Here is a 24,756-nt window from a genome sequence, read left to right as displayed (position 1 = left end):
AGAGAAGGGAGGGCTAGAAAAGTAATGTTTGGGAAATATTTGGTGAAGTGGTAAAAGATGATAGCAGTGTTACGTGTGATGATTGTGAGGCGCTGTAGGCCCACAAATTTGTCAGTCGCATTTCTTGCAGTAAAGGGAAATTCCAAATGTAGGCAAAATTTTGACTGGAACAGGAGTGAAGAAATATGATTTCTTTCTTTCAGCATTTTGAGAGAATTCGAATGCGCAGTTAGATACCGTCTGTAGAGATCCTATCTTTATTAGCATCATAAAAGCTGATACTAGGCTATTTCAACCACAAAAATATAACATTTTATCAGAAACGTGTTGCGTCTTTTTCACAGCTGTCGTTTTCACAGCTTTCAGCAAAATGAACCTCTGCCAAGCCTATTTTTGCACAGAAAATCTTTCAAATTATTTTTTTGCCCTGTCCGTAAAACTCTTTGCTTCACGAAAGAAGCAGAGATGACAGGGAAAACTTTACCGATGTCAACTAGATGGAAGCATTAATTCTATCGATTTATGTCATTCTGGTGAGCAAGGGTTTAGCCTATTTAGTCTTCTAGGGCAACATGTAGGCCTTAGACAGAAGAGAAGCTGCTTGTATCCAATTATAGACTACTTGACTAACAAATAGCCTACCAAAATGTATGCAGATAAATATATAAATCAGGCCCAAAAAAATCTTGCACCCCCTGTCAAATCATTCTACCTTCCCCGACTAGCCCACAGCTCATTTTCTGTATTAGCGGGTTAAAGTCGAGTGCAGGCCTCAGATTTTCACTTTATCACATATAGGCCTAGTAAGCAGTTGTGGGTGGGTTGTTAGCAATTCCGGGCGGTTGCGGGTGTACAAACAGCTGACCCACACACCACTAATCTTGTGTAAGACACAGTCTACAAAAATACACTGAAACACCGACTTCAGCCAGTCCACATCGTGTTAAAGACTTACACAGGTGAATCTGTCACTGTGAGAGGCATCACTGATGTCACAGTTCAGTTAAATGGAAAACTGAAAAGCTGCCACTATGTCGTGAAAGGAGACTATCCATCACTACGGGGACGTTTGTGGCTGGAGAAAAATCACAATAAACATCAGTGCGTACAATGACATATGAAGACACAGGTCTACCCGCCTAGAAACATGGAGATGTATTTAATGGAGTGCTGGGTAGCATGAAAGACATTACAGTGAAGCAAACTAACATTTCTGAAAGCACAACTGACTTGGACACTTTAGTCAAGACAAAGTCCTGGAGCCAATCAGTATGGGTGAATGGGCAACACTCATCGTACGAAGGATGGTGGAATCAGGATATGTGGAGACTTTAATTACACAGTTAACCCTGTGTTGTCCGCTGAGCAGTATCTTCTACCACACATCATTGACCTTTTCCCAGGTTTAGCTGGGGGTCAAAGTTCAGCAAAATCAACCTCTGTCAAGCCTACTTGCAGATGTATGCGGAAGAAAAGTCAAAGGAGTACAATGCTACCTTAATGACATCCTCGTTACTGGAAAGGACGAAGAGGACCATCTCCTGAACTTGGATGTGACCTTACAGAGACTTAAGGACTATGGACTGCGAGTTTGTAAGGACAAATGTGCATTCGTCTAATCATTGGTTGAATCCCTCGGACACGTCATCGACGCCACGGGCCTTCATACGCCTCCGTCCAAGGTCAAGGCTATCTTGGACGCCCCAGCTCCACAGAACATGAGCAAACTACCTTTTTTTTCCTGGGGTTACTGATTTTCAACGGACGCTTTCTCCCAAACTTAGCAACAAAGCTGAAGCTGCTGCATCAGTTGCTTTGTCAGGACCAAACATGGAAATCAACAGAACAATGTGAGGAAGCATTTTTGAAAACCAAGGAAACTCTCCTAAAATCTGAGCCACTGACGCACTTTGAACCGTCATTGCCCATCCAACTACCTTGTGATGCTAGTCCATATGGTGTAGGTGCAGTCGTGTGCCATATCATGCCTTCCGGTGAAGAGATACCGACCACTTTCTCATCATGGACATTGAACAAAGGAGAAAGTAACTAAGCACAGACAGATCGGAAAGTCCTAGACGTTGTTTTTGTAGTGCGTAAAATTCGCACGTATCTGTACGGGAGGAAGTTCATCCTTTTTCCAGATCATCGTCTGCTGACGAGCATCTTTGGACTGCATACTGTGATTCCGTCACTTGCTGCAAGCAGGATGCAAAGTTCCTCATGTCAGAAGGTTCCCAATATACCTCAACTTGCACCTCTTTATCAGTGGGATTGGCCGGAGGAGGCATGGTAATGCATACACTGTTTGTGGTTGTGGATGTACATAGCAAGTGTCCAGAGGTTTCCATCATAAGGTCTGCTACTGTCGGTTCGGATCGCCACTCCAACTCGTTAGTGACAATGGTCCGCAGCTTGTGCCACAAGAAATGGCCACATTCCTAAAGGTGAAAGGCGTACAGCACATCAGATCCCAGCAGATTTCCCCGTGGGGCTCACTGTCACCTTCACAGACTGTTGTTCATAATGGGGAAAATGAATGTAAGAGGAGATGTACATTAAGGTTAAACCTTTCGCACCTCCTTACTTACCTTAGTTGGTATGAGCAAAGCATCATGGAAATTATGTGTGTAGATGGTTGAATTCTTGGGAGAGAGAGTTTTGAGTAAAAAAAAAACTTTATTGAGTCTGGAAACCCACAACACAATTAACACTCAAATGAGCAAATCATGGTTAAACATCAATTAAACACACAACACCAAATCTTCTTCTACAGTAACTAAACACAACAGCCTCTGAATACCACATATACTCATAAACAGCCCAATGCTATTAACCATTCTGTAATAGGCAAACTCAAACCTCAGTCTCGCTGCCAACATCCCCTCCAGCAATCCCACCACATCCACAGACCCCTGTCTCCGAATACTGTTCTTTCGTGTCTTCCAAATTGCTAATTTAACTGTCCCTGACACAAAGTTAAGCAAGATAACTATACCCCTTTGACTAAACCTGGACTTTGGCCCAAATATAAACAATTGGGAAGAGAAAACTTCTCCCAGAGCTGAGAACCAACTAGTGATCAGGTCAATCATCCCAACCAACCTGAGTTTTAGACTCAGCACAGAATGGAAACCCCTCCCCAACAGTAGGATCCAGGTGTACCAGATGAATATTGGTGGCTATAGCTCCATGTATTATCCTCAATTGGAGGTCAGCTGTCCTCTTATCAATAGGCAGTTTAAATTAAGACCGCCAACAGCCTTTTGGGGAGACACCTGGACCAAACCCACCTGCCCACCTCATAGATTTGACCCCTTCCAGGGTAGAAGCACGGGACACTTTTACCCATTATGTACATGGCCTTCTTTCCCACTGCTTTGAACGCCCCATCTCCAGGATATCTCCTCATCAATGTGTAGGCTGAGTCGACCCAGCTAGAACCATCACTGTACAACAGTCCCTGGGCTGCTTGAAGCCTGAATGCCATGATCCTAGAAGAAATGTCCACCAGGCCTCGCCAACCTTCGTGGCAGGTACAGGGCTGAAACCTTAATCAAATGTTGTCCAGACCAGAAAAAAATTGACATGGGTCCTCTGAAGCTCTTGTATTAGACCCCACAGTGGCTGTAAAATCATTAGTCTGTGCCACAGGGTAGAGGTAGCTAGGTTATTGGATGCCAGCACCCCTCCCCTATAAGACAGCTGGGGTATCAGCTCCACCACACACTTCAAGTTCTTTTTTTGAAAGACCTCAGAGCCTAGAAAGAAAGAAAAAAAGTCTTCATGCAGTCTCTGCCCCACTGGAGCCCCCCGGCTAACCGTGGAGCGGACCCTATCTGAAAATGACCTGCCCACAGCAATTCACTCTTTTCCCAATTAACTCTAGACGAGGAGGCCCCCTCATACACCTTTAAAGCGTTTGAGAGAACCTTAAAATCCTCACCCCCTGTAATAAAAACTGTCATGTCATCGGCATATGCAGACAGTGCTATCGTGGGACCCTTCATAACCCCTGGCACAGAGAAACCAGTAAGCCTCGCTCTTAAAAATGTATCATTGGTTCAATTGCCAGACAATATAACTAACCTGAAATTGGGCATACCTGCCTTATACCCCTTTGGTTGAGGATGCGGCAGCTCAAACCACCCCCCACCTCCCCCATACATGAGGCCCCAGCATACAGTAAGCAAAACATCTCTTATTAGAAACAAGTCATCAACAATAGAGCAGTCAGGTACACAGTAAGACTGGTCTTTGTGGACCAACAGCCCCAGATATTCTTTCAACCTGTTTGAGAGACACTTAGATATAATTGTATATTCTGTACACAGCAATGCAACAGGTCGGCAGTTTTTTAAAAGAGCCAAATCACCCTTTTTTTGGCAACAATGAAAACACAGCACATTGACATCATACAGGAAGAAAACCCTCATGAAAAGATTCACACACCACTTCATACAAATCCCCCCCAACTCTGACGAGAGTTGCATAACTGCAGCGGACAGCTCCTGCAGAGTAATGTCAGAGTCCAAAGCAGCTCTCTGCTCATGTAACAACTCTTCAGTCCACAGAGGATCACAATCCACTGACTTATAGAGGGCAGAGTAGAAATCCACGGCATGTTGGCGCATCTCACCGTCATCCGTGGTCACCTTGCCAACAGGGAGACGAAGGCAGACCATCTGTTTGCGTTGCAATGTGTTACGGTTTTCTAGGTGTGAAGGAGAGTCGGACCAAACTGCAGCGTGTAGATTGCGATCCATGTTTAATGAACAACGTACAACACGAATAAACACAAACACTACAAAACAAAGAACGTAACGAAAACCGAAACAGCCTATACTGGTGCTAACTAACATAGAGGACACTAAGGACAATCACCCACGACAAACTCAAAGAATATGGCTGCCTAAATATGGTTCCCAATCAGAGACAACGATAAACACCTGCCTCTGATTGAGAACCACTCCAGACAGCCATAGACTTTGCTAGATAACCCCACTAGCTACAATCCCAATACATACACACCAAAACCCCAAGACAAAACACACCACAATACAAAAACCCCATGCCACACCCTGGCCTGACCCAATACATGAAGAAAAACACAAAATACTTAGACCAGGGCGTGACACAATGACGACAGTCCTAGTGGTTAAAAGAATAGTGCTAGCAGCATCCCTATCCTTGAGGGTAGCAAAGTGAGACCTAATCAAGACACCCTTCACTCTTTCATGTAAAAACGACCTCAGTTCATGTCTCTTGTCCTGTAAGTTCATAACTAGTCCGGGGTCATTCTGAGTGAGCAACTTCAATTCAATAGATTTGATGTCCTGTTCAAGGGCCCTGGTAGTCTCTTTAGCTTCAATACTAGACAGAGCAGTATACTGTCGACAAAACACACATATTTGGGCTTTCCCAACCTCCCACCATTGTCTCAAGGTCTCAAAATTCAATGTAATAACCCTCCATTTTTCCCAAAACAACAAACACATTTCACAAGACTTGGCATCATGTAATAACTTAATATGAAAATACCAATAAGGTGATGACCTTCGTGGACAGGACAATATCAACAGTAACAATATGGTGATCAAAAAAACCCACAGGAGTAATGTCACACCTTACAACCCTACCACAGTACTGCTCAGATACAATCTGTCTAACCTTGCTGCACTGACACAACCTTGATTAACTTTTAGCCATGTGTACTGCCTAACTTTTGTATGTCTTACTCTCCACACATCAGAAAGCTCAAACTCAGTTAGTAGACCAGACAGACAAATTGCTGACCGCTGGTGAGGTTCCTCAGCAGTGCAATCAACAGTCAAATCTACAGTACAGTTCCAGTCCCCCCCTAAAACCATACCCCCCTCTTGGTCACACTGTCTTAAGGTTTTCTTTATTTGATCAAATACAGCAATACGCTCTGTACCCTCATTAGGAGCATAAACATAAAACATTTGAAAAATCTCTGTTGTAGATACCACAGTCATCCCTAAGCCTGAGGAAAACAAAATTGCCATCCTAGCAATGAAATTAGTACCATGACTGAGTATATGCGGCCCCTCCCACCACATACCACCGTCAACCTCATTATAGCCTCATCACTATGTGTCTCCTGTAGGAAAACTACATTAAGCCTTTTCTGTTTTATTACTTCTAATACCCAAACCCTCTTATTCCTGTCCCTTCCCCCATTCATATTGAGAGAACCTACCCTTAGTACCAACATATAGAAAAGAGAAAGGAAAAACAGAGAAACCACAGAGAAACCAGACAAAGAGAAATAAGCACCCTATGAGGCATGATAATTATCATTGTTTTAAGTTTCTCTTAGCCTTACCACATTTCCCACTACCTTTTGTTGCCGTGACAGCAGTAACAAATTCCCTCAAGTGGAAACGCTTCTTCACACTCAACTGGTCTAACCCCACTGTCTTCTGTAACACCACAGCTGACCTCACAAACTTATCAACAACAACAAAAAATCTGGCAATTAACAGATTCCCCAAAAGTCTGGTCCAGGAACCCATTTACCTCATCTAGATTGTAAATTGAGTCTGTGCTAGCAGGGATATCAGAAATGTCCATATACTTCTCCTGATCCTCCTCAACTAAGGCCACAGACCCCTGACTCCCCTCTGCCACACCCCTCTCCATTATGAGCAATGAGGTACAGGAGGAGGTTCAGGCTAGTTTCCCAGGCAGTGGAGTAGATGCCCGGTACGAGTGATAGGGTGCAAGAAAACTAACTCCAGACACCACTCGTACTCGCTCATACAATTCCCAGCATGCACCAAACACTCCCAACATGCAGAGAGAGAGTGAGAGAGAGAGAGAGCGCTCCCCTTCCAATGCTAGCAAGAATAAGAGTAGTCGCCGGGACAAGTGAGCTCTCACAGTTTATGTGTGTTTTTATTTGTCCATGGTTTCCGTGTTTGAACATGCTTGTGTTTGTTTTTCCACACCTTTCCTTTAGACACACACAGACACAACCCAGGTAGCACATAATGTTCTGAGAATCATATTTTGAGCTTGGTAAGAGCATGGTTGTCCTATGCTTTTTTTTCTGGGAATGGTGCAGGATAGTTGCTTGGCTTTGGAACATTCTGAGAAAATCTTAGAAAATGGTCAACAACAAAAAAATAATCTTGGTATTTCATTACTTTAACAGAACGTTTCCTAAAAGTTCAAACATGGATACATTTCATTTGACAAATTATAATGTTCTAGGAACATTCTCCAACTGGTCTGACATTGGGAATGTTCTCAAATAGTTCAGAAAATGTTAAGAAACAACATTCTTCTGGGGAATTTCAGTACTTCAGCATAACATTTCCCACAGGTTTCCTCATGGTTCTATGAGTACCCACAAGTTCCATGGTAGTAAATATGCTAGCTGGGAATTATGATACACTCAGAGACACACACAAACTCACATGCACACACACTTCTGTGTTTTTTATGTTTATGCTTGGGAATCAGAGAACACTCCAAACGTTATTCATATTCATTACAGGCTTCAAGTGATCCTGTATGAACTCTCTCCCTTCCTCCATACCTCCCCCTCCTTCTCTCGTTATTTCCCAGCCCTCCATCCTGGAACCGCTCCTCTCGTCTTCTCAATTCACAAAGGCTCTTTTCTTCTTTGGAACACTCCTTTTTCTCTCTTCTGTCTCTCCTCTCACCTGCCTCCTCTAACAGGTGTAGGATCTTAATTTGAGAATTTCCCTGCACGGCAGGAAATGCAAACTTGTAGTGTATTCACAGTTTAGAAAGGCTTTTTAAGTTTGTAATTTCCACTTTGTCAAGGACAAAATATGGACTTGATTTTCCCTAATGAAAAATGTATCAACCCCTAAAAAAAAAAGTCAATTCATTATAATCCTCATAATAATTCACATTTCCTGTTGCTGCATGATTATTTTCCTGCTGTAGCAAACTGGATCAAATTAAGGTCCTACATACTGTGTGTACCAGTAACCTGGGCCTGAGAGCATATGGTGTAGCGCCTCTCAGTGTGTTAGCTTAGCAAGCCTTTATCCCTGAACCTTCTCATCAAACGCGGTCAGGTCACAGTCGAGCACGGTCAGTCCACGGTTAAATACAGTCTTTGTGTGGTGGAAAGCATTTGTTCTGACAGCATGAAGAAGGTGTACAGCCTGGTCAACTTGAACAAAACCAAGGAACAGAAGGCAGTTCAGTCCATCTGTATCAAGGTATCTCTGTTGTATTCTATATTATCTGTAGTTCTGTCAATCTTTATCAAGGTATCTCTGTTCTAGACTCTGTCACTAGTCTTTTTATTACAGTCAATCTGTATCAAGGCACACTGAATGACCAAAAGTATGTGGACACCTACTTGTCAAACATCTCATTCCAAAATCATGGGCATTACAATGGAGTTGGTCCACCCTTTGCTGCTATAACAGCCTCCACTCTTCTGGGAAGGCTTTCCACTAGATGTTGGAACATTGCTGCGGAACTTCGATTCAGCAACAAGAGTATTAGTGAAGTCGGGCACTGATGTTGGGCGATTAGGACTGGCTTGCAGTCGGCGTTCCAATTCATCCCAAAGGTGTTCGATGTGGTTGAGTTCAGGGCTCTATGCAGGCCAGTCAAGTTCTTCCACACCGATCTCGACAAATTATTTCTGTATGGACCTTGCTTTGTGTACGGGGGAATTGTCATGCTGAAACAGGAAAGGGCTTTCACCAAACTGTTGCCACAAATTTAGAAGCACATAATCATCTAGAATGTCATTGTATACTGTAGCATTAAGATTTCCCTTCACTGGAACTAAGGGGCCTAGCCAGATCCATAAAAAAACAGCCCCAGACCATTATTCCTCCTCCACCAATCTTAACAGTTGGCACTTTTCATTGTGGCAAGTAGCAGTCTTCTGGCATTTGCCAATCCCAGATTCGTCCGTCGGACTGCCAGATGGTGAAGTGTGATTCATCCACTGAATGCGTTTACACTGCTCCAGAGTCCAATGGCGGCAAGCTTTACACCACTCCATCCGACACTTGGTATTGTGCATGTTGATCTTAGGCTTTTGTGCGGCTGCTCGGCCATGGAAACCCCTTTCATTAAGCTCCCGAAGAACAGTTATTGTGCTGAAGTTGCTTCCAGAGGCAGTTTGTAACTCGATAGTGAGTGTTGCAACCCAGGGCAGATGATTTTTACACGCTATGCGCTTCAGCACTCGTTGGTCCCATTCTATGAGCTTGTGTGGCCTACAACCATCGCGGCTGAGCCGTTGTTGCTCCAAGACTTTCCACTTCACAATAACAGCACTTACAGTTGACCGGGGCAGCTCTAGCAGGGCAGAATAACAGCATTTACAGTTGACCGGGGCAGCTCTAGCAGGGCAGAATAACAGCACTTACAGTTGACTGGGGCAGCTCTAGCAGGGCAGAATAACAGCACTTACAGTTGACCGGGGAAGCTCTAACAGGGCAGAATAACAGCACTTACAGTTGACCGGGGCAGCTCTAGCAGGGCAGAATAACAACACTTACAGTTGAGCGGGGCAGCTCTAGCAGGGCAGAATAACAGCACTTACAGTTGACTGGGGCAGCTCTAGCAGGGCAGAATAACAGCACTTACAGTTGAGCGGGGCAGCTCCGGCAGGGCAGAATAACAGCACTTACAGTTGACTGGGGCAGCTCTAGCAGGGCAGAATAACAGCACTTACAGTTGACTGGGGCAGCTCTAGCAGGGCAGAATAACAGCACTTACAGTTGACCGGGGCAGCTCTAGCAGGGCAGAATAACAGCACTTACAGTTGACCGGGGCAGCTCTAGCAGGGCAGAATAACAGCACTTACAGTTGAGCAGGGCAGCTCTAGCAGGGCAGAATAACAGCACTTACAGTTGACTGGGGCAGCTCTAGCAGGGCAGAATAACAGCACTTACAGTTGACTGGGGCAGCTCAAGCAGGGCAGAATAACAGCACTTACAGTTGAGCGGGGCAGCTCTAGCAGGGCAGAATAACAGCACTTACAGTTGACTGGGGCAGCTCTAGCAGGGCAGACATCTGATGAACTGACTCGTTGGAAAGGTGACATGCTATGACGGTGCCACATTGAAAGTTACTGAGCTCTCCAGTAAGGCCATTCTACTGCCAATGTTTGTCTATGGAAATTGCATTGTTGTGGGCTCGATGTTATACACCTGTCAGCAACAGGTGTGGCTGAAATAGGAACGTATTCAGACACCTTGACCTTTTCCACATTTTGTTACGTTACAGCCTTATTCTAAAATGGATTAAATTGTTTTTTCCTCTCATCAATCTACACACGATACCCCATAATGACAATGCAAAAACTGTTTTTTAGAATTTTTTGCAAATGCATAAAAATAAAGAAACGGAAATATCACATTTACACAAGTATTCAGACCCTTTACTCAGTACTTTGATGAAGCACCTTTGGCAGCAGTTACAGCCTTGAGTCTTCTTTTGTATGGCACTACAAGCCTGGCACACCTGAATTTGGGGACTTTCTCCCATTCTTCCCTGCAGATTCTCTTAAGCTCTGTCAGGTTGGATCGGGAGCGTCGCTGCACAGCTATTTTCAGGTGTCTCCAGAGATGTTCAACCTCTGTTCAAAGGACATTCAGAGACTTGTCCTGAAGCCACTCCTTAGTTGTCTTGGTTGTGTGCTTAGGGTCGTTGTCCTGTTGGAAGGTGAACCTTCGCCCCAGTTTAGGTCCTGAGCGCTCTGAGGAAGGGTTTTCATCAAGGATCTCTCTGTTATAGTCTCTGGTATCTCTAGTTCAGTCAATCTGTATCAAGGTATCTGCATCCTCACCAGGTTGAATTACTTCTACCTCTCTGTGGGGAAGGTACCTCTGCTGTATGTGATTTAGTTATTTGAGAGTGGATTAGTTGCATCCAGAGTGTGGATCCAAATTTCTCCTGGCCCATAGAGTACATTCAAGGTAAGGAAACACATAAGAAATTTCATAATTTGCGGTGAACTACACTTTTAAATCAGAGCCTTTAATTAAATAACATGTATCTGTCCGTCCATCTTTAATCACAGTGGCTCAGATCATCCCTCTCTTGGGACTGTGTCGTCATTCAGTTAACTCGTGCTCTCTTCTGATTTGAGGCCATTCAGTTCGGTATCCTTCCTTGTGTGTGAAAGATCAAGCAGCAGTTTGAGTTCTGAGTATACTCAGCTATGCACCTTTTCTCAGGGGAAAGGCTACTGGTGTTATAAAAATGTGTCGGGTTGATGTGGTCCTTTGAATCAGATCAGCTCATTTAAGTGCAGGCAGTATTTACCTTTCTGTTCAATGTCAGTAAGTCAGTGAGTGAGTGTATTCTGCTTCAACAGCCACTGTTAGTACAGTCATGGCCAAAAGTTTTGAGAATGACACAAATATTAATTTCCACAAAGTTTGCTGTCTCAGTGTCTTTAGATATTTTTGTCAGATGTTACTATGGAATACTGAAGTATAATTACAAGCATTTTGTACGTGTCAAAGACTTTTATTGACAATTACATGAAGTTGATGCAAAGAGTCAATATTTGCAGTGTTGACCCTTCTTTTTCAAGACCTCTGCAATCCGCCCTGGCATGCTGTCAAATAACTTCTGGGCCACATCCTGACTGATGGCAACCCATTGTTGCATAATCAATGCTTGGAATTTGTCAGAATTTGTGGGGTTTTGTTTGTCCACCTGCCTCTTGAGGATTGACCACAAGTTCTCAATGGGATTAAGGTCTGGGGAGTTTCCTGGCCATGGACCCAAAATATTGATGTTTTGTTCCCCGGCAACTTAGTTATCACATTTGCCTTAAGGCAAGGTGCTCCATCATGCTGGAAAAGGCATTGTTCGTCACCAAACTGTTCCTGGATGGTTGGGAGAAGTTGCTCTCAGAGGATGTGTTGGTACCATTCTTTATTCATGGCTGTGTTCTAGTCAAAATTGGCTGAGAAGCAACCCCACACATGAATGGTCTCAGGATGCCTTACTGTTGGCATGACACAGGACTGATGGTAGCGCTCACCTTGTCTTTTCCGGACAAGCTTTTATCCAAATGCCCCAAGCGATCGGAAAGGGGATTCCTCAGAGAAAATGACTTTACCCCAGTCCTCAGCAGTCCAATCCCTGTACCTTTTGCAGAATATCAGTCTGTTCCTGATGTTTTTCCTGGAGAGAAGTGGCTTCTTTGCTGCCCTTCTTTACACCAGGCCATCCTCCAAAAGTCTTCACCTCTCTGTGCGTGCAGATGCACTCACACCTGCCTGCTGCCATTCCTGAGCAAGCTCTGTACTGGGGGTGCCCCAATCCCGCAGCTGAATCAACTTTAGGACACGGTCCTGGCGCTTGCTGGACTTTCTTGGGCGCCCTGAATCCTTTTTCACAACAATTGAACCGCTCTCCTTGAAGTTCTTGATGATCCGATAAATGGTTGATTTAGGTGCAATCTTACTGGCAGCAATATCCTTGCCTGTGAAGCCCTTTTTGTGCAAAGCAATGATGACCGCACATGTTTCCTTGCAAGTAACCACGGTTGACAGAGGAAAAACAATGATTCCAAGCACCATCCTCCTTTTGAAGCTTCCAGTCTGTTATTCGAACTAAATCAGCATGACAGAGAAATCTCCAGCCTTGTCCTCATCAACACTCACACCTGTGTTAACGAGAGAATCACGGACATGATGTCAGCTGGTCCTTTTGTGGCAGGGCTGAAATGCAGTGGAAATGTTTTTGGGGGATTCAGTTCATTCACATGGCAAAGAGAGACTTTGCAATTAATTGCAATTCATCACTCTTCATAACATTCTGAAGTATTTGCAAATGACCATCATACAAACTGAGGCAGCAGACTTTGTGAAATATTTTATTTGTGTTATTCTCAAAACTTTTGGCCACGACTGTACATAGGATCAGTGATTTCTACAGTCTTTCTATAGTTTGTACAGAGTTCTACCTCCGATATCCATCCCCTCCCTTTCCCTAACAATGTTAACTCATCCTGTATGGTTTGTGTTCTTATCATGCTATAGCTGTTATTATTATTGTTTACTATGGGGTCTCACATGTTTCTATGTTTACCCCACAGGCTGACCAGAAACAACCCCAAGCCCCTTCCCAAAGGCTCTACCTTCCTGTTGTATTCACACCTGAAGGGATCAGATAGGGCAGAGCTGCTGTATGGATCTAGTGGAAGGGAATAGGGGCGGTTCAGGGTCAGGGCTGTTTTGTCATCAAATCAAAGTTTATTTGTCACGTGCGCCGAATACAACAGGTGTAGACCTTACAGTGAAATGCTTACTTACAAGCTCTAACCAACGGTGCAATTTTTAAGTAAAAAATAGGTATTAGGTAAACAATAGATAAGTAAAGAGAAAAAAGGAAAATAACAGTGAAAACAACAGTAGCTATATAGGGGGGTACTAGTACAGAGTACATTAGTACATTTTGGACCTAGACTTGGCACTCCGGTACCGCTTGCCATGCGGTAGCAGAGAGAACAGTCTATGACTTGGGTGGCTGGGGTCATTGACAATTTTTAGGGCCTTCCTCGGACACCGCCTGGTGTAGAGGTCCTGGATGGCAGGCAGCTTAGCTCCAGTGATGTACTGGGCCGTACGCACTACCCTCTGTCGTGCCGAGCAGTTGCTGTACCAGGCAGTGATGCAACCAGTGTTGCAGCTGTAAAACCTTTTGAGGATCTGTGGACCCATGCCAAATCTTTTCAGACTCCTGAGGGGAAATAGGAGAAGGTTAATGGGAAGGTGGTGCCCTGTGTGAGTTTGTGAACAAATGAGCTCTGTCGAAAACACTGGCCTAGATGAGCCATCCCACGTCTCAGTTCAGCTGCTCAGACAGGGCAGCAATACAGTACAAATACATGTAGGCTACAATCCAGTAAATAGCATACAAATAGTTTATAACTGAAATATCTCTGATTAGAGTTACACATTGGGCTTGTTTGACATTCTGTAACTCTCTATGTGCATCTCTCTCTGAGTGCTCACCATGCGCAAGGAATAGGACAGGACAGAAATGTGAGCTATTCATGTGAGAATCTCTCTTGAGGAAGTACAGTAATTTACCATGAGAAACTGCTTCTTAGCCTGCGTTTACACAAGCAGCCCAATTCTGATATTTTTTTCCATTAATTGGTCTTTTGACCAATAAGGTCAGCTCTGAAAAAGATCTAATGTGATTGGTCAAAAGACCAATTTGTCGAAAAAAGAAAAAAATTGGGCTGCCTGTGTAAACGCAGTCATATTGACCCTCATTATAAACCATTAGAAAGACTGTGAGGTTAATTACCTTTAATGAGGCAACTCTTAACGAGGCAGCTCTTAACGAGGTAGTAAGTGGACAGTTTGATCCTGAGCAGCACATATGGCCTTTATGAGTCTTATGATCCACCTGTTAACCATTGGAGGGTGATTGAGGGTGATTCAGGCAGGGTATGTTTCTGATTTAAAAATAAGTAGTATTGTGCAGCCCTCACCAAACGATACATTCTGGTGAAGGGAAAGGGTCTATGGGTAGAAATGGAAAGTGTCAACAAATCAGAAACAGACCCAGATTAGATGGGAAGGATGAAAACCAGCAGTGCTGCGAACCTCAAGGTTTGAATAGCCCTGGGCTAGGGGAAGGGTGCTAACGGTAATAATGGAATGTCCTTGAGTGGGGGATCTGAAGTCAGCATTGTTGTAGAATTGGAATGTGGCCCGGTGTGGGGGATCTGAAGTCAGGAATTCAGCTCCACAGACTTCTAACTGACCTACGACCCTTATCAGCTAATCCTATTAAGAGCTGCCAACTCGGCTCCACTCGGACCGCATAAGACAAGGGGTGTACCCACGGCCTAACACCAGTGTGTGGGTGTGCATGTGTGAGGGGGGAGTATTAGACTGTAAATGTGTGTGTGTGTGTGTGTGTGTGTGTGTGTGTGTGTGTGTGTGTGTGTGTGTGTGTGTGTGTGTGTGTGTGTGTGTGTGTGTGTGTGTGTGTGTGTGTGTGTGAGAGAGAGAGAGAGAGAGTGCAACCCAGGTCTCAGAGAATTTTGTATTATTCTGTATGTAAATCCGAGACACTCAATTTAGTAGGACATGTTCCGTTTCGTATGATATGTATTCATTTGTGGATGTCCATCACCCATTTTGTATGATATGTCACGAATTACAATTCATGTTATATGTTACAAATTTGAAAAACGTACAATATGTTACAAATTTGAAAAACATATGATATGTTACGAATTACAATTCATTGTTTATGTTACAAATTTGAAAAACGTACAATATGTTACAAATTTGAAAAACATATGATATGTTACGAATTCTAGCTAGATGGCTAACATTAGCTCGGCTAGTGTTAGGAGTTATGGTTAAGTTTAGGAGTTAGGTTAAAGGGTTAAGGTTAGGAGTTAGGTTAAAAGGTTAAGGTTAGTGGAAGGGTTAGCTAAAAGGGTTAAGGATAGGGGAAGGTTTAGCTAAAAGGGTTAAGGTTAGGGGAAGGGTTAGCTAAAAGGGTTAAGGATAGGGGAAGGGTTAGCTAACAGGGTTAAGGATGGGGAAGGGTTAGCTAAAAGGGTTAAGGATAGGGGAAGGGTTAGCTAAAAAGGTTAAGGGATAGGGCAAGAGTTAGCTAAAAGGGTTAAGATAGGCAAAGGGTTAGCTAAAAGGGTTAAGGTTAGGGGAAGGGTTAGCTAAAATGGTTAAGGTTAGGGGAAGGGTTAGCTAAAAGGGTTAAGGATAGGGGAAGGGTTAGCTAAAAGGGTTAAGGATAGGGGAAGGGTTAGCTAAAAGGGTTAAGGTTAGGGGAAGGGTTAGCTAAAAGGGTTAAGGATAGAGTTATGGTTTGGTTTGGGGAAGGGTTAGCTAAAAGGGTTAAGGATAGGGGAAGGGTTAGCTAAAAGGGTTAAGGATAGAGTTATGGTTTGGTTTGGGGAAGGGTTAGCTAAAAGGGTTAAGGTTAGGGGAAGGATTAGCTAAAAGGGTTAAGGATAGAGTTATGGTTTGGTTTGGGGAAGGGTTAGCTAAAAGGGTTAAGGATAGGGGAAGGATTAGCTAAAAGGGTTAAGGATAGAGTTATGGTTTGGTTTGGGGAAGGGTTAGCTAACATGGTAAATAGCTGCAAAGTAGCAAGTACTTGAAGGGTGCTAATTAGTTCAAATGTTGTCCGTGATGCGTTGCTAGACATTCACGTTATACTCCAGACCAACCACCCTACTTAAATTTTTTCCTTAAGTAACCATCTGTTTCATGTAACCATACCAAACGTAGCATATAATACTAATTTGAGTATCCCGGAATTCCATGTACTATGTTACGTTTAGTATATGAGACCAGGATGATGTGTGTGTGTCACTTTGGAATGGAGTATTAGGTAGAACAGAGCCCGGTGGGCGGGGAGTTTTAGGGAGAGTGGTGCACGACTTTAAAAAGAAGAGTCCTAGCACCTAACCTAACCAGACTATGCTACCAGGCTGGATGAGATTGGACTGGATTGGTCTAGGCTGTACCAAGTGGGAATAAGAGGCAGAGACGGGGGCAGACTGGACTGAACCTGGCTTAACTGAACTAGACTGAGTGGGTAAAAGAAGCATAGACTGTGTCAGAGGGAGCAGACAGCAGGCATGGCGAAGTGGGAACCCTCCACCAGCCCTGCCTTCCAACCACCACACTGGATGGTGAGACGGAGAGAGGGGGAGAGTGATGGAGAGAAAAAGGGGACTATGAAAAGAAAGAGGCATGGATAAGGGAAAGAGAATGAAAGTGGGTTAGTGAGAGACGGTGAGCATGTTATGAAGAGTGTGTTAGGGAGAGAGGGAAGGTGTGTGAGTGTGAGCTATGGTGAGAGAGTGAGAGAACTATGTGAACCTCTTGAACCTCCTGAATCATCTGTGCCTCCTTTGTGTGTTTTGTTCCTTATGTTGAGTAAAAAAAGGAGGTTTATATAATGCCTTGGACAATGCGGTGGATATAACCCTGGCGTCCTTCTAACCTTGTCTGTTTCTCTTGCCTCAAAAGTAACTCTCTCTCTCTCTCTCTCTCTCTCTCTCTCTCTCTCTCTCTCTGCAGCAAATCCAGTTTGCTGATCAGAAGCAGGAGTTTAACAAACGTCTCACTAAGACCGGTCGTCGCTCCCTGTCCCGCTCCCTCTCCCATTCCTCCACAGACAGCTACAGCTCAGGTATCCACACATGCACCCACTGCATTTAACCCTTCTTCAGCATGGTGTGTTTTGTCTCTGTGTACAGCCGACTCATGTAGCTGGATGTGGTCACAGCATCTGGGGAACAGAGGGCTGGTTACATATAGATTAGTCCAAGGCATTGCTCCTTAGGAGATAAAGTCTTCAGAGGAATTACCATTTTTCATTTACTCCTAATCTGTCCCCTGGGGATGGGGGGGGGGGGGGGGGGGGGGGTAATCCAGACTGGACGTAGCATGGGGGGGGGGGGGGGTAATCCAGACTGTACGTAGCATGGGGGGGGGGGGGGGGGGGGGGGGTAATCCAGACTGGACGTAGCATGGGGGGGGGGGGGGGTAATCCAGACTGGACGTAGCATGGGGGATGGGGGGGGGGGTAATCCAGACTGGACGTAGCATGGGGGGGGGGGGTAATCCAGACTGGACGTAGCATGGGGGGGGGGGTAATCCAGACTGTACGTAGCATGTAGTTAAACCTCAGACCTGAAAGATCACACAGCTGTTAACTTTAGACTCTTTGGTAAAATGAGAGCTTTCGTGAGGCCTAGATAATTTATCTCGTTCATACTGTTTCATTGTGCCTGATGTTGATCACCCCCTTACCTCCCCTCACACACAAACCCTTAGCTGCGTCGTACACAGACAGTTCAGAGGATGAGATGTCTCCTAGAGACAGGCAGCAGAGGAGCTCTAAGGGACATCAAGACTTCTGCATCAAGAACATCAAACAGGCTGACTTCGGACGCAGGGAGATCGAGATTGCTGAACAAGGTGAGAGGGAATGGAGGGTGTGCGTGTGTGTGTGTGTGTGTGTGTGTGTGTGTGTGTGTGTGTGTGTGTGTGTGTGTGTGTGTGTGTGTGTGTGTGTGTGTGTGTGTGTGTGTGTGTGTGTGTGTGTGTGTGTGTGTGTGTGTGTGTGTGTGTGCGCGTGTGTGGTAAAGAGTAAGGTAAGAAAGAGGTTGGAAACATGACTCAAGGTCTGTCAGGTTCTCTCCCTCTTTCTCTCTGTCTCTCACTCTCTCTTTCCCCCATTCCTCCTATTTCTCCTTCTCCCTTCTCTGTCTTTGTAGAGATGCCAGCTCTGATGGCCCTGAGAAATAGATCAGGGGGCGAAAAGCCACTGGTTGGTGCTAAAGTAGTGGGCTGCACTCACATCACCGCTCAGACCGCTGTGAGTATGCATGCACGCACACACACACATGCACACACAAACAGACACTGAATCACGCACGCACATACACACACAGACACATACTGAATTGGACTGCGTGTGTGCGTGTGTGTATACGTGTGCATACCTGTAGGTCTTGATGGAGACTTTGTCTGCGTTGGGGGCTCAGTGTCGCTGGGCAGCCTGTAACATCTACTCTACCCAGAATGCTGTGGCTGCAGCTCTGGCTGAGGGAGGTGAGAGACACGCAGTATTTCGCTCGCTCGCTCTCTCTCTCTCTCTCTCTCTCTCTCTCTCAAATCAATTCAATTCAAGAGGCTTTATTGGCATGGGAAACATGTATTAACATTGCCAAAGCAAGTGAGGTAGATAATATACAAAAGTGAAATAAACATAAAAAATTAACAGTAAACAGTACACATACAGAAGTTTCAAAACAATAAAGAGATTAAAAATGTCATATATATGTATATACAGTGTTGTAACAATGTACAAATGGTTAAAGTACACAAGGGAAAATAAATAAGCATAACTATGGGTTGTATTTACAATGGTGTTTGTTCTTCACTCTCTCTCGCTCTCTCACTCTCTCTCTCTCTGTCTCTCTGTCTTCTCTCTCTCTCTTCTCTCTTTCTCTCTCTCTCTCATATTCTCTTTCTCTCTCTGTCTTCTCTCTCTCTCTCTCTCTCATATTCTCTCTCTCTCTGTCTTCTCTCTCTTTCTCTCTCTCTGTCTTCTCTCTCTCTCTTTCTCTCTCTCTCTCTCTCTCTCTCTCTCTCTCTCTCTCTCTCATATTCTCTCTGTCTTCTCTCTCTCTCTCTCTCTGTGTGTCTTTCTCTCTCTCTCTCTCTCTCTCATATTCTCTCTCTCTCTGTCTTCTCTCTCTCTATCTGTCTTCTCTCTCTGTCTTCTCTCTCTCGCTCATATTCTCTCTCATATTCTCTTTCTCTCTGTCTTCTTTCTCTCTGTCTTCTCTCTCTCTCATATTCTCTCTCTGTCTCTCTCAGGCTTCTCTGTGTTTGCATGGAAGGGGGAGTCGGAGGATGACTTCTGGTGGTGTATTGACCGCTGTGTCAGCCTGGAGGCCTGGCAGCCCAATATGGTACAGTACAGTATAGGCCTACCTACCTGTCTCTCTCTTAATGTGGTACAGTACAGGCCTAGCTCTCACATTAGACAGCTATGATCCGGATGGATACAGTCATGGGGAGATTCTGTTTTTCTCAGATCCTGGATGATGGGGGAGACCTGACCCACTGGATCTTTAAGAAATACCCCAACATGTTCAAGATGATCAAGGGAATCGTGGAAGAGAGTGTCACAGGGGTTCACAGGTGGGATTGGAGCACACGTGTCTCTGATTGTTGTGAAATACCTTTTAGATTAGAAGACACTCTTATCTAAAACAATGGATATTTCAGGTATGATAAGCCTATTGTTTGCCTTAGTCATTACAACTTGTGTGACTCGTGTGAGTCACCTGTGTGAATAAGGACAGCTCATTAAAGCATGTGGCAATATAAATTGAATGAAAGAAGCTAACACTTGTGACATCATTATACTGGTATACTTTGTCTGTGTCCCAATTTACACAATATTCCCTTAAGGGCCCTGGTCAAAAGTAGTGCGCTACATAGTTAAAAGGGGACATTTAGGACACAGCCTATGTGTAGTGCTAAGGTAGCAGTGTTCCCCTTCTTCCGAAGGCTGTACCAGCTGTCCAAGGCAGGGAGACTGTGTGTCCCTGCTATGAACGTCAATGACTCCATTACTAAGCAGAAGTTTGACAACCTCTACTGCTGCAGGGAGTCCATACTGGATGGGTACGTATATGAAAACACACAGGCGCAGAATCAACATGCGTGTTTGTGTGTGTGACCTTTGAACTTTTGAGTGTGTAACCTTTGGCCTCCCATCCCTCCCCCAGATTGAAACGCTCTACAGATGTGATGTTTGGGGGAAAGCAGGTGGTGGTGTGTGGCTATGGAGAGGTCAGTATTTTATTATCACCTATTAAACACCGAGGTGTAAAGTGTTCTCTCTGTGTATTTATTCCATCTGTGTGTACGTATGTTTTCCCCCCCTCTCTCCCTCTGGCCAGGTTGGTAAAGGTTGCTCTGCCGCTCTGAAGGCCATGGGCTCAGTAGTGTATGTCACGGAGGTGGACCCCATATGTGCCCTGCAGGCCTGGTATGACGTGTGTGTGTGTGTGTGTGTGTGTGTGTGTGTGTGTGTGTGTGTGTGTGTGTGTGTGTGTGTGTGTGTGTGTGTGTGTGTGTGTGTGTGTGTGTGTGTGTGTGTGTGTGTGTGTGTGTGTGTGTGTGTGTGTGTGTGTGTGTACTGTAGGTGACAGAAGACGTGTACTGTAGGTGACAGAAGCAGGTCTTGAACTATTTGTGTATATCTCTCCTCTCCCTGCCCCAGCATGGATGGCTTCAGACTGGTCAAGCTCAATGAGGTCATCAGACAGGTGGACCTGGTCATCACCTGCACAGGTAAGACATGATGTCATCACCCACAGAGGTTTATGTGAATGGTCCAGTAGAGAGACTGTAGGCTGAGAAAGCCTTTACTCTCACACACTACAGCTCTGAAGAGTTAGCTATAGAATGACATTTACATTCCTTTTAATGCCAAAAATGTACCTGTAAATGTATACTCTCCAGTAGGAGTGTTTCTCAGGTTACCAACCCTCTCAGTGGTCCTGTAATGTGACTGTGATAAGTTATAACAGGCAATGATAGGTTATGACCAGTGATTAAATTGAGCTGGAGCTTCCCGGAACTGGTCAAAGGGAGAGCCAGAACCTTACTGGTTCAAAGTAAATAAAAATAAGAATTACAAATTTGATAAAAGGACACTAAACTGGAATCCTTATCTTTATACCTTATGTACGCAATGCAACAATACAACAATGCTAAGCAAATTGCCGATTCTGCGAGTTATGAATTAACTGCATTGCAATGCCATTTTGCATAGCTACTTGTAGTTCTTCCATGCCTACGTAGGGTATAAATCAGGCTGTAGAGGTTAGGGTTGAGGCTCCGGTTAGGGTAGAACTGAATGTGGACATGAAGCTAGGGTTAGGGTTGGGGTTATGGTCAGGGTTCAGAAACTAGCCCTAACCCTAGTTCTAACCCTAACACCATCTCCAACCCTAATCCTAACCCCTATATAATAACTTAGAATAAGCTATTTAAGCTTGTTGTTACCTTTATTTTACCAGACAGGTCAATAAGAACTAATTCTTATTTACAATGAAGGCTAGCTATGTTATGATAGGCTATGGTAGTTTATGGAATGCTATGATAGGTTATAACAGGCTATGACAGTATATGACTGACTATGAAAGCCTCAGTGTTTGTCTTCAGGCAACAAGAATGTGGTAGCAAGAGAGTACCTGGACAGGATGAAGAACGGCTGCATCGTCTGTAACATGGGACACTCCAACACTGAGATAGACGTGGTGAGACGTATGTGCGTGTGCGTGTGTGTACAAATGTAGGATCTTGATATGATCACTCTTGTTGCTGAGGATTTTCCTGCACAGCATTATTCAAGGTATGAAAAGGCTTCTAAACTTTGTCATTTCCTATTTTAAATAGCAGACTTCATTTGCCCCTAAGGAAAATGTATCAACCCCTACAAAAATGTAAATGAATTATAATCCATATAATAATTTCCTGTTGATGCAGGATACTTTTCCTGTTGTAGAAAACTGGCTCAAATGAACATCCTACATCTGTATGTGTCTGCATTTATGTCTGTGTGTGTTTGAGGTTGATAGACTGTTTCTCCTCTGTAAGGTGAGTCTGCGGACCCCAGAGTTGACCTGGGAGAAAGTGAGATCACAGGTGGACCATGTCATCTGGCCCGATGGCAAGAGAATAATCTTACTGGCTGAAGTGAGTGTCTCTGTGTGTGTGTATGCTTGTTGCCTGAGTGTGTGTCAGGTGTGTGATCACTGGTATGTGTATGTGTGTGTTTTCTCAGGGTCGTCTGTTGAATCTGAGCTGCTCCACAGTGCACCCATTCGTCCTCTCCATCACCGCCACCACACAGGTCTGTCTGTTTCACACACAGCAGGGGAACTCATGGTCGCAGCAAACACACAAGCTGTACTGCTGTTTTGTGGAGTGCTACATGTATGCATTATGAAAAGGGACAGGCCTTTGTATCCACAGTCTCTTTGTAATTGAAATGTTTTCTATGTATACTATTTCTATAACGTAACGTAACATAATGCACTCAGGCACTGGCTCTGATAGAGATTTACAACGCCCCAGAGGGACGATATAAACAAGACGTCTACCTTCTGCCCAAAAAGATGGGTAAGACACACCACCTCACCTACCTACTGCCTTGTTACATAGGTTTTGACAGGGTCGACTGTGACTGTGTGTGTGTGGTTGTGTGTGTGTTTTCAGATGAGTTTGTGGCCAGTCTCCACCTGCCAACGTTTGATGCCCACCTCACAGAGCTGACGGATGAGCAGGGCAAATACCTGGGCCTCAGCAAGACCGGACCCTTTAAACCGAACTACTACAGGTGGGGAAACTCTCACACACATACACTCACATCTGCATTTGCATACTCTCACGCATATAATACACATATACACACTAAAATCAGGAATGAACATAAACAGTAAAGTAATTTGGTGTTACAGTATGTTCCTGTAAGTGACAGTGAGTGTGTTCATTGCAGATACTAATCTATGGTAGTGAAGACCAAAGACGTACCATACCATCGCAAAGACATATGTGGCTCAGAGGGAAGGAGGACCAGGAGACCTGGCTCAGATTTGTGTTTGTGGGGGAACTATAGCCCAGCACTGACGGGTAACACCACAACCATGATGTCTGACTGACCTTTAACCCCTGTCCTCTGACCTCTGCTGAGCCATCTGACCTCACTGGAGGGCCGTCATTGGTCTGAGAGAATTGATATGCTGAGAAGCTCTTTTTTTAATGTACATAAAGTATTATTGTGAACAGAAGCAGAAATGATCATTTCCCACCAGATTCATATCCTAAGGCCAGACTCAGTTGCCGGGTTTGAGTTTTCTATTTTCCATTATTTTTATCTGTTGTCTGAAGTGGCGGGGTTTGGAGGAGGTGTATGTTATTTAGCAGAATCTTACAAAAAGATCAAGTTGTAACAGAGGAACACAGATGATCTAATAAAAATATAAATACATCTTCTTTTCAATCTTTCCAAAGATATCAAAATAATGTTTCAACTTTCTTAATGTAAACAAAGCAGATAAGTAATAACAAATAGGTTCAAGTTGACCAAATGTTACATTTTACCATGTTTTTTTCTGCGTCTTTTCCAAAGATAAAGTTGTGACTCACCTGCTAGTCAGTCTCATTAACTCTGCTCTCCTCAAACAGCGTCTCTGTGTCTGTAGTTCTAACTATGCCCAATAGGTGGTGCAATGAAGCTAGTCAAAGAAGTGTAGCGGCTGTTCTGTGGATGTTTCTGGAGTTTGGTTACTCACACACACACACACACACACACACACACACACACACACTTACAGGATACAGTGGTAGATGGACCTGTGTGTTTGTTTAGGTCTTCCCTCCTGACCTGTAGATAATATGTGGGGTGAGGAGATAGACTGATCCAGAGTCATTACTTTACTGTAAGTGCCCTTCTGGATGGGAGAGGTGATAGCAGGGCCAATGTTATGACCTGTCCTGTCTTACCATACCTCCTGGCCCGTCCTAATAAAATACATAGTTGAATTAAACTTTATTTTTTACAAACTTTTTGTTTGTTATAACACTGATTTATGTATGACATTAAGGCCATTTAAAGTTTAAATTACCTATAAAAAAGAATTGTCTTGTTAAATGAAATATTGCTCAAGTAATTATGACTGACAGGGTTGTATACCTATCATGTGCATCATGGAGTCACGTCTCTTTTTTTACCGCCATTTCGAATTAGTAGTGGGTGGAGCGTTAGTGAAACACAACAGTGTGCCTCGGTGATCAGTAGGCCTGGATCCCTTCAAAATAGATATTAGAAATTTGTTTAAAAAGAATGTATCATCTGCTGCAACAAGTGCCGCTCAAATTCCACTCGTCCAAGCCACTGCTACGGTTGCTGGCGATCACGGCAAGAGTTCATTTTATTAGTATTATAATGTTTCTTAGGACGAATGAATAATGGATTTCTTTGTGATGGTGTATATTAAATTGATTTATTTTTTTAAAAGACGCCCACCCACGTCCCACACTCCCACTCGTCAATTGTGGCATTAGCGCATGGGAGGTGTAAAAGACTTATGCCGGCAATATGTGGTAAAAATGTTGCCGTTTTTTACATGCAGCATACGGAAATTCTTCTGTGAACTAGAGGCAAATC

General features: G+C 44.1%; 1 protein-coding gene across 3 annotated transcripts in view; it reads left to right on the top strand.

Moving 5' to 3' along the window:
- The window catches only part of LOC109867386 (putative adenosylhomocysteinase 3), a 36,634-nt gene extending 13,057 nt beyond the window's left edge, over positions 1 to 23,577 (top strand). The window contains exons 2-17 of one of the 3 annotated variants that reach the window (XM_031801220.1): positions 17,076 to 17,187; positions 17,835 to 17,978; positions 18,278 to 18,378; positions 18,512 to 18,614; positions 19,386 to 19,480; positions 19,606 to 19,712; positions 20,085 to 20,201; positions 20,306 to 20,369; positions 20,480 to 20,568; positions 20,803 to 20,873; positions 21,750 to 21,844; positions 22,185 to 22,283; positions 22,372 to 22,440; positions 22,631 to 22,709; positions 22,806 to 22,926; positions 23,086 to 23,577. In XM_031801220.1, coding sequence (XP_031657080.1) covers positions 17,076 to 17,187; positions 17,835 to 17,978; positions 18,278 to 18,378; positions 18,512 to 18,614; positions 19,386 to 19,480; positions 19,606 to 19,712; positions 20,085 to 20,201; positions 20,306 to 20,369; positions 20,480 to 20,568; positions 20,803 to 20,873; positions 21,750 to 21,844; positions 22,185 to 22,283; positions 22,372 to 22,440; positions 22,631 to 22,709; positions 22,806 to 22,926; positions 23,086 to 23,092 — 1,473 coding nt within the window. In that variant the 3' untranslated portion in view covers positions 23,093 to 23,577. Of the gene's footprint in view, positions 1 to 16,430; positions 16,685 to 17,075; positions 17,188 to 17,834; positions 17,979 to 18,277; positions 18,379 to 18,511; positions 18,615 to 19,385; positions 19,481 to 19,605; positions 19,713 to 20,084; positions 20,202 to 20,305; positions 20,370 to 20,479; positions 20,569 to 20,802; positions 20,874 to 21,749; positions 21,845 to 22,184; positions 22,710 to 22,805; positions 22,927 to 23,085 lie in introns of those variants that run through there. The other 2 variants (XR_004204794.1, XR_004204793.1) reach the window with 2 other exon arrangements.
- Positions 23,578 to 24,756: the final 1,179 nt, after the last annotated feature.

This window comes from Oncorhynchus kisutch, linkage group LG22, assembly GCF_002021735.2.
Source record: "Oncorhynchus kisutch isolate 150728-3 linkage group LG22, Okis_V2, whole genome shotgun sequence".
NCBI lineage: Eukaryota > Metazoa > Chordata > Actinopteri > Salmoniformes > Salmonidae > Oncorhynchus > Oncorhynchus kisutch.
Note: the sequence above shows the minus strand (reverse complement) of the source record. Positions and strands in the feature narration are given on the sequence as shown.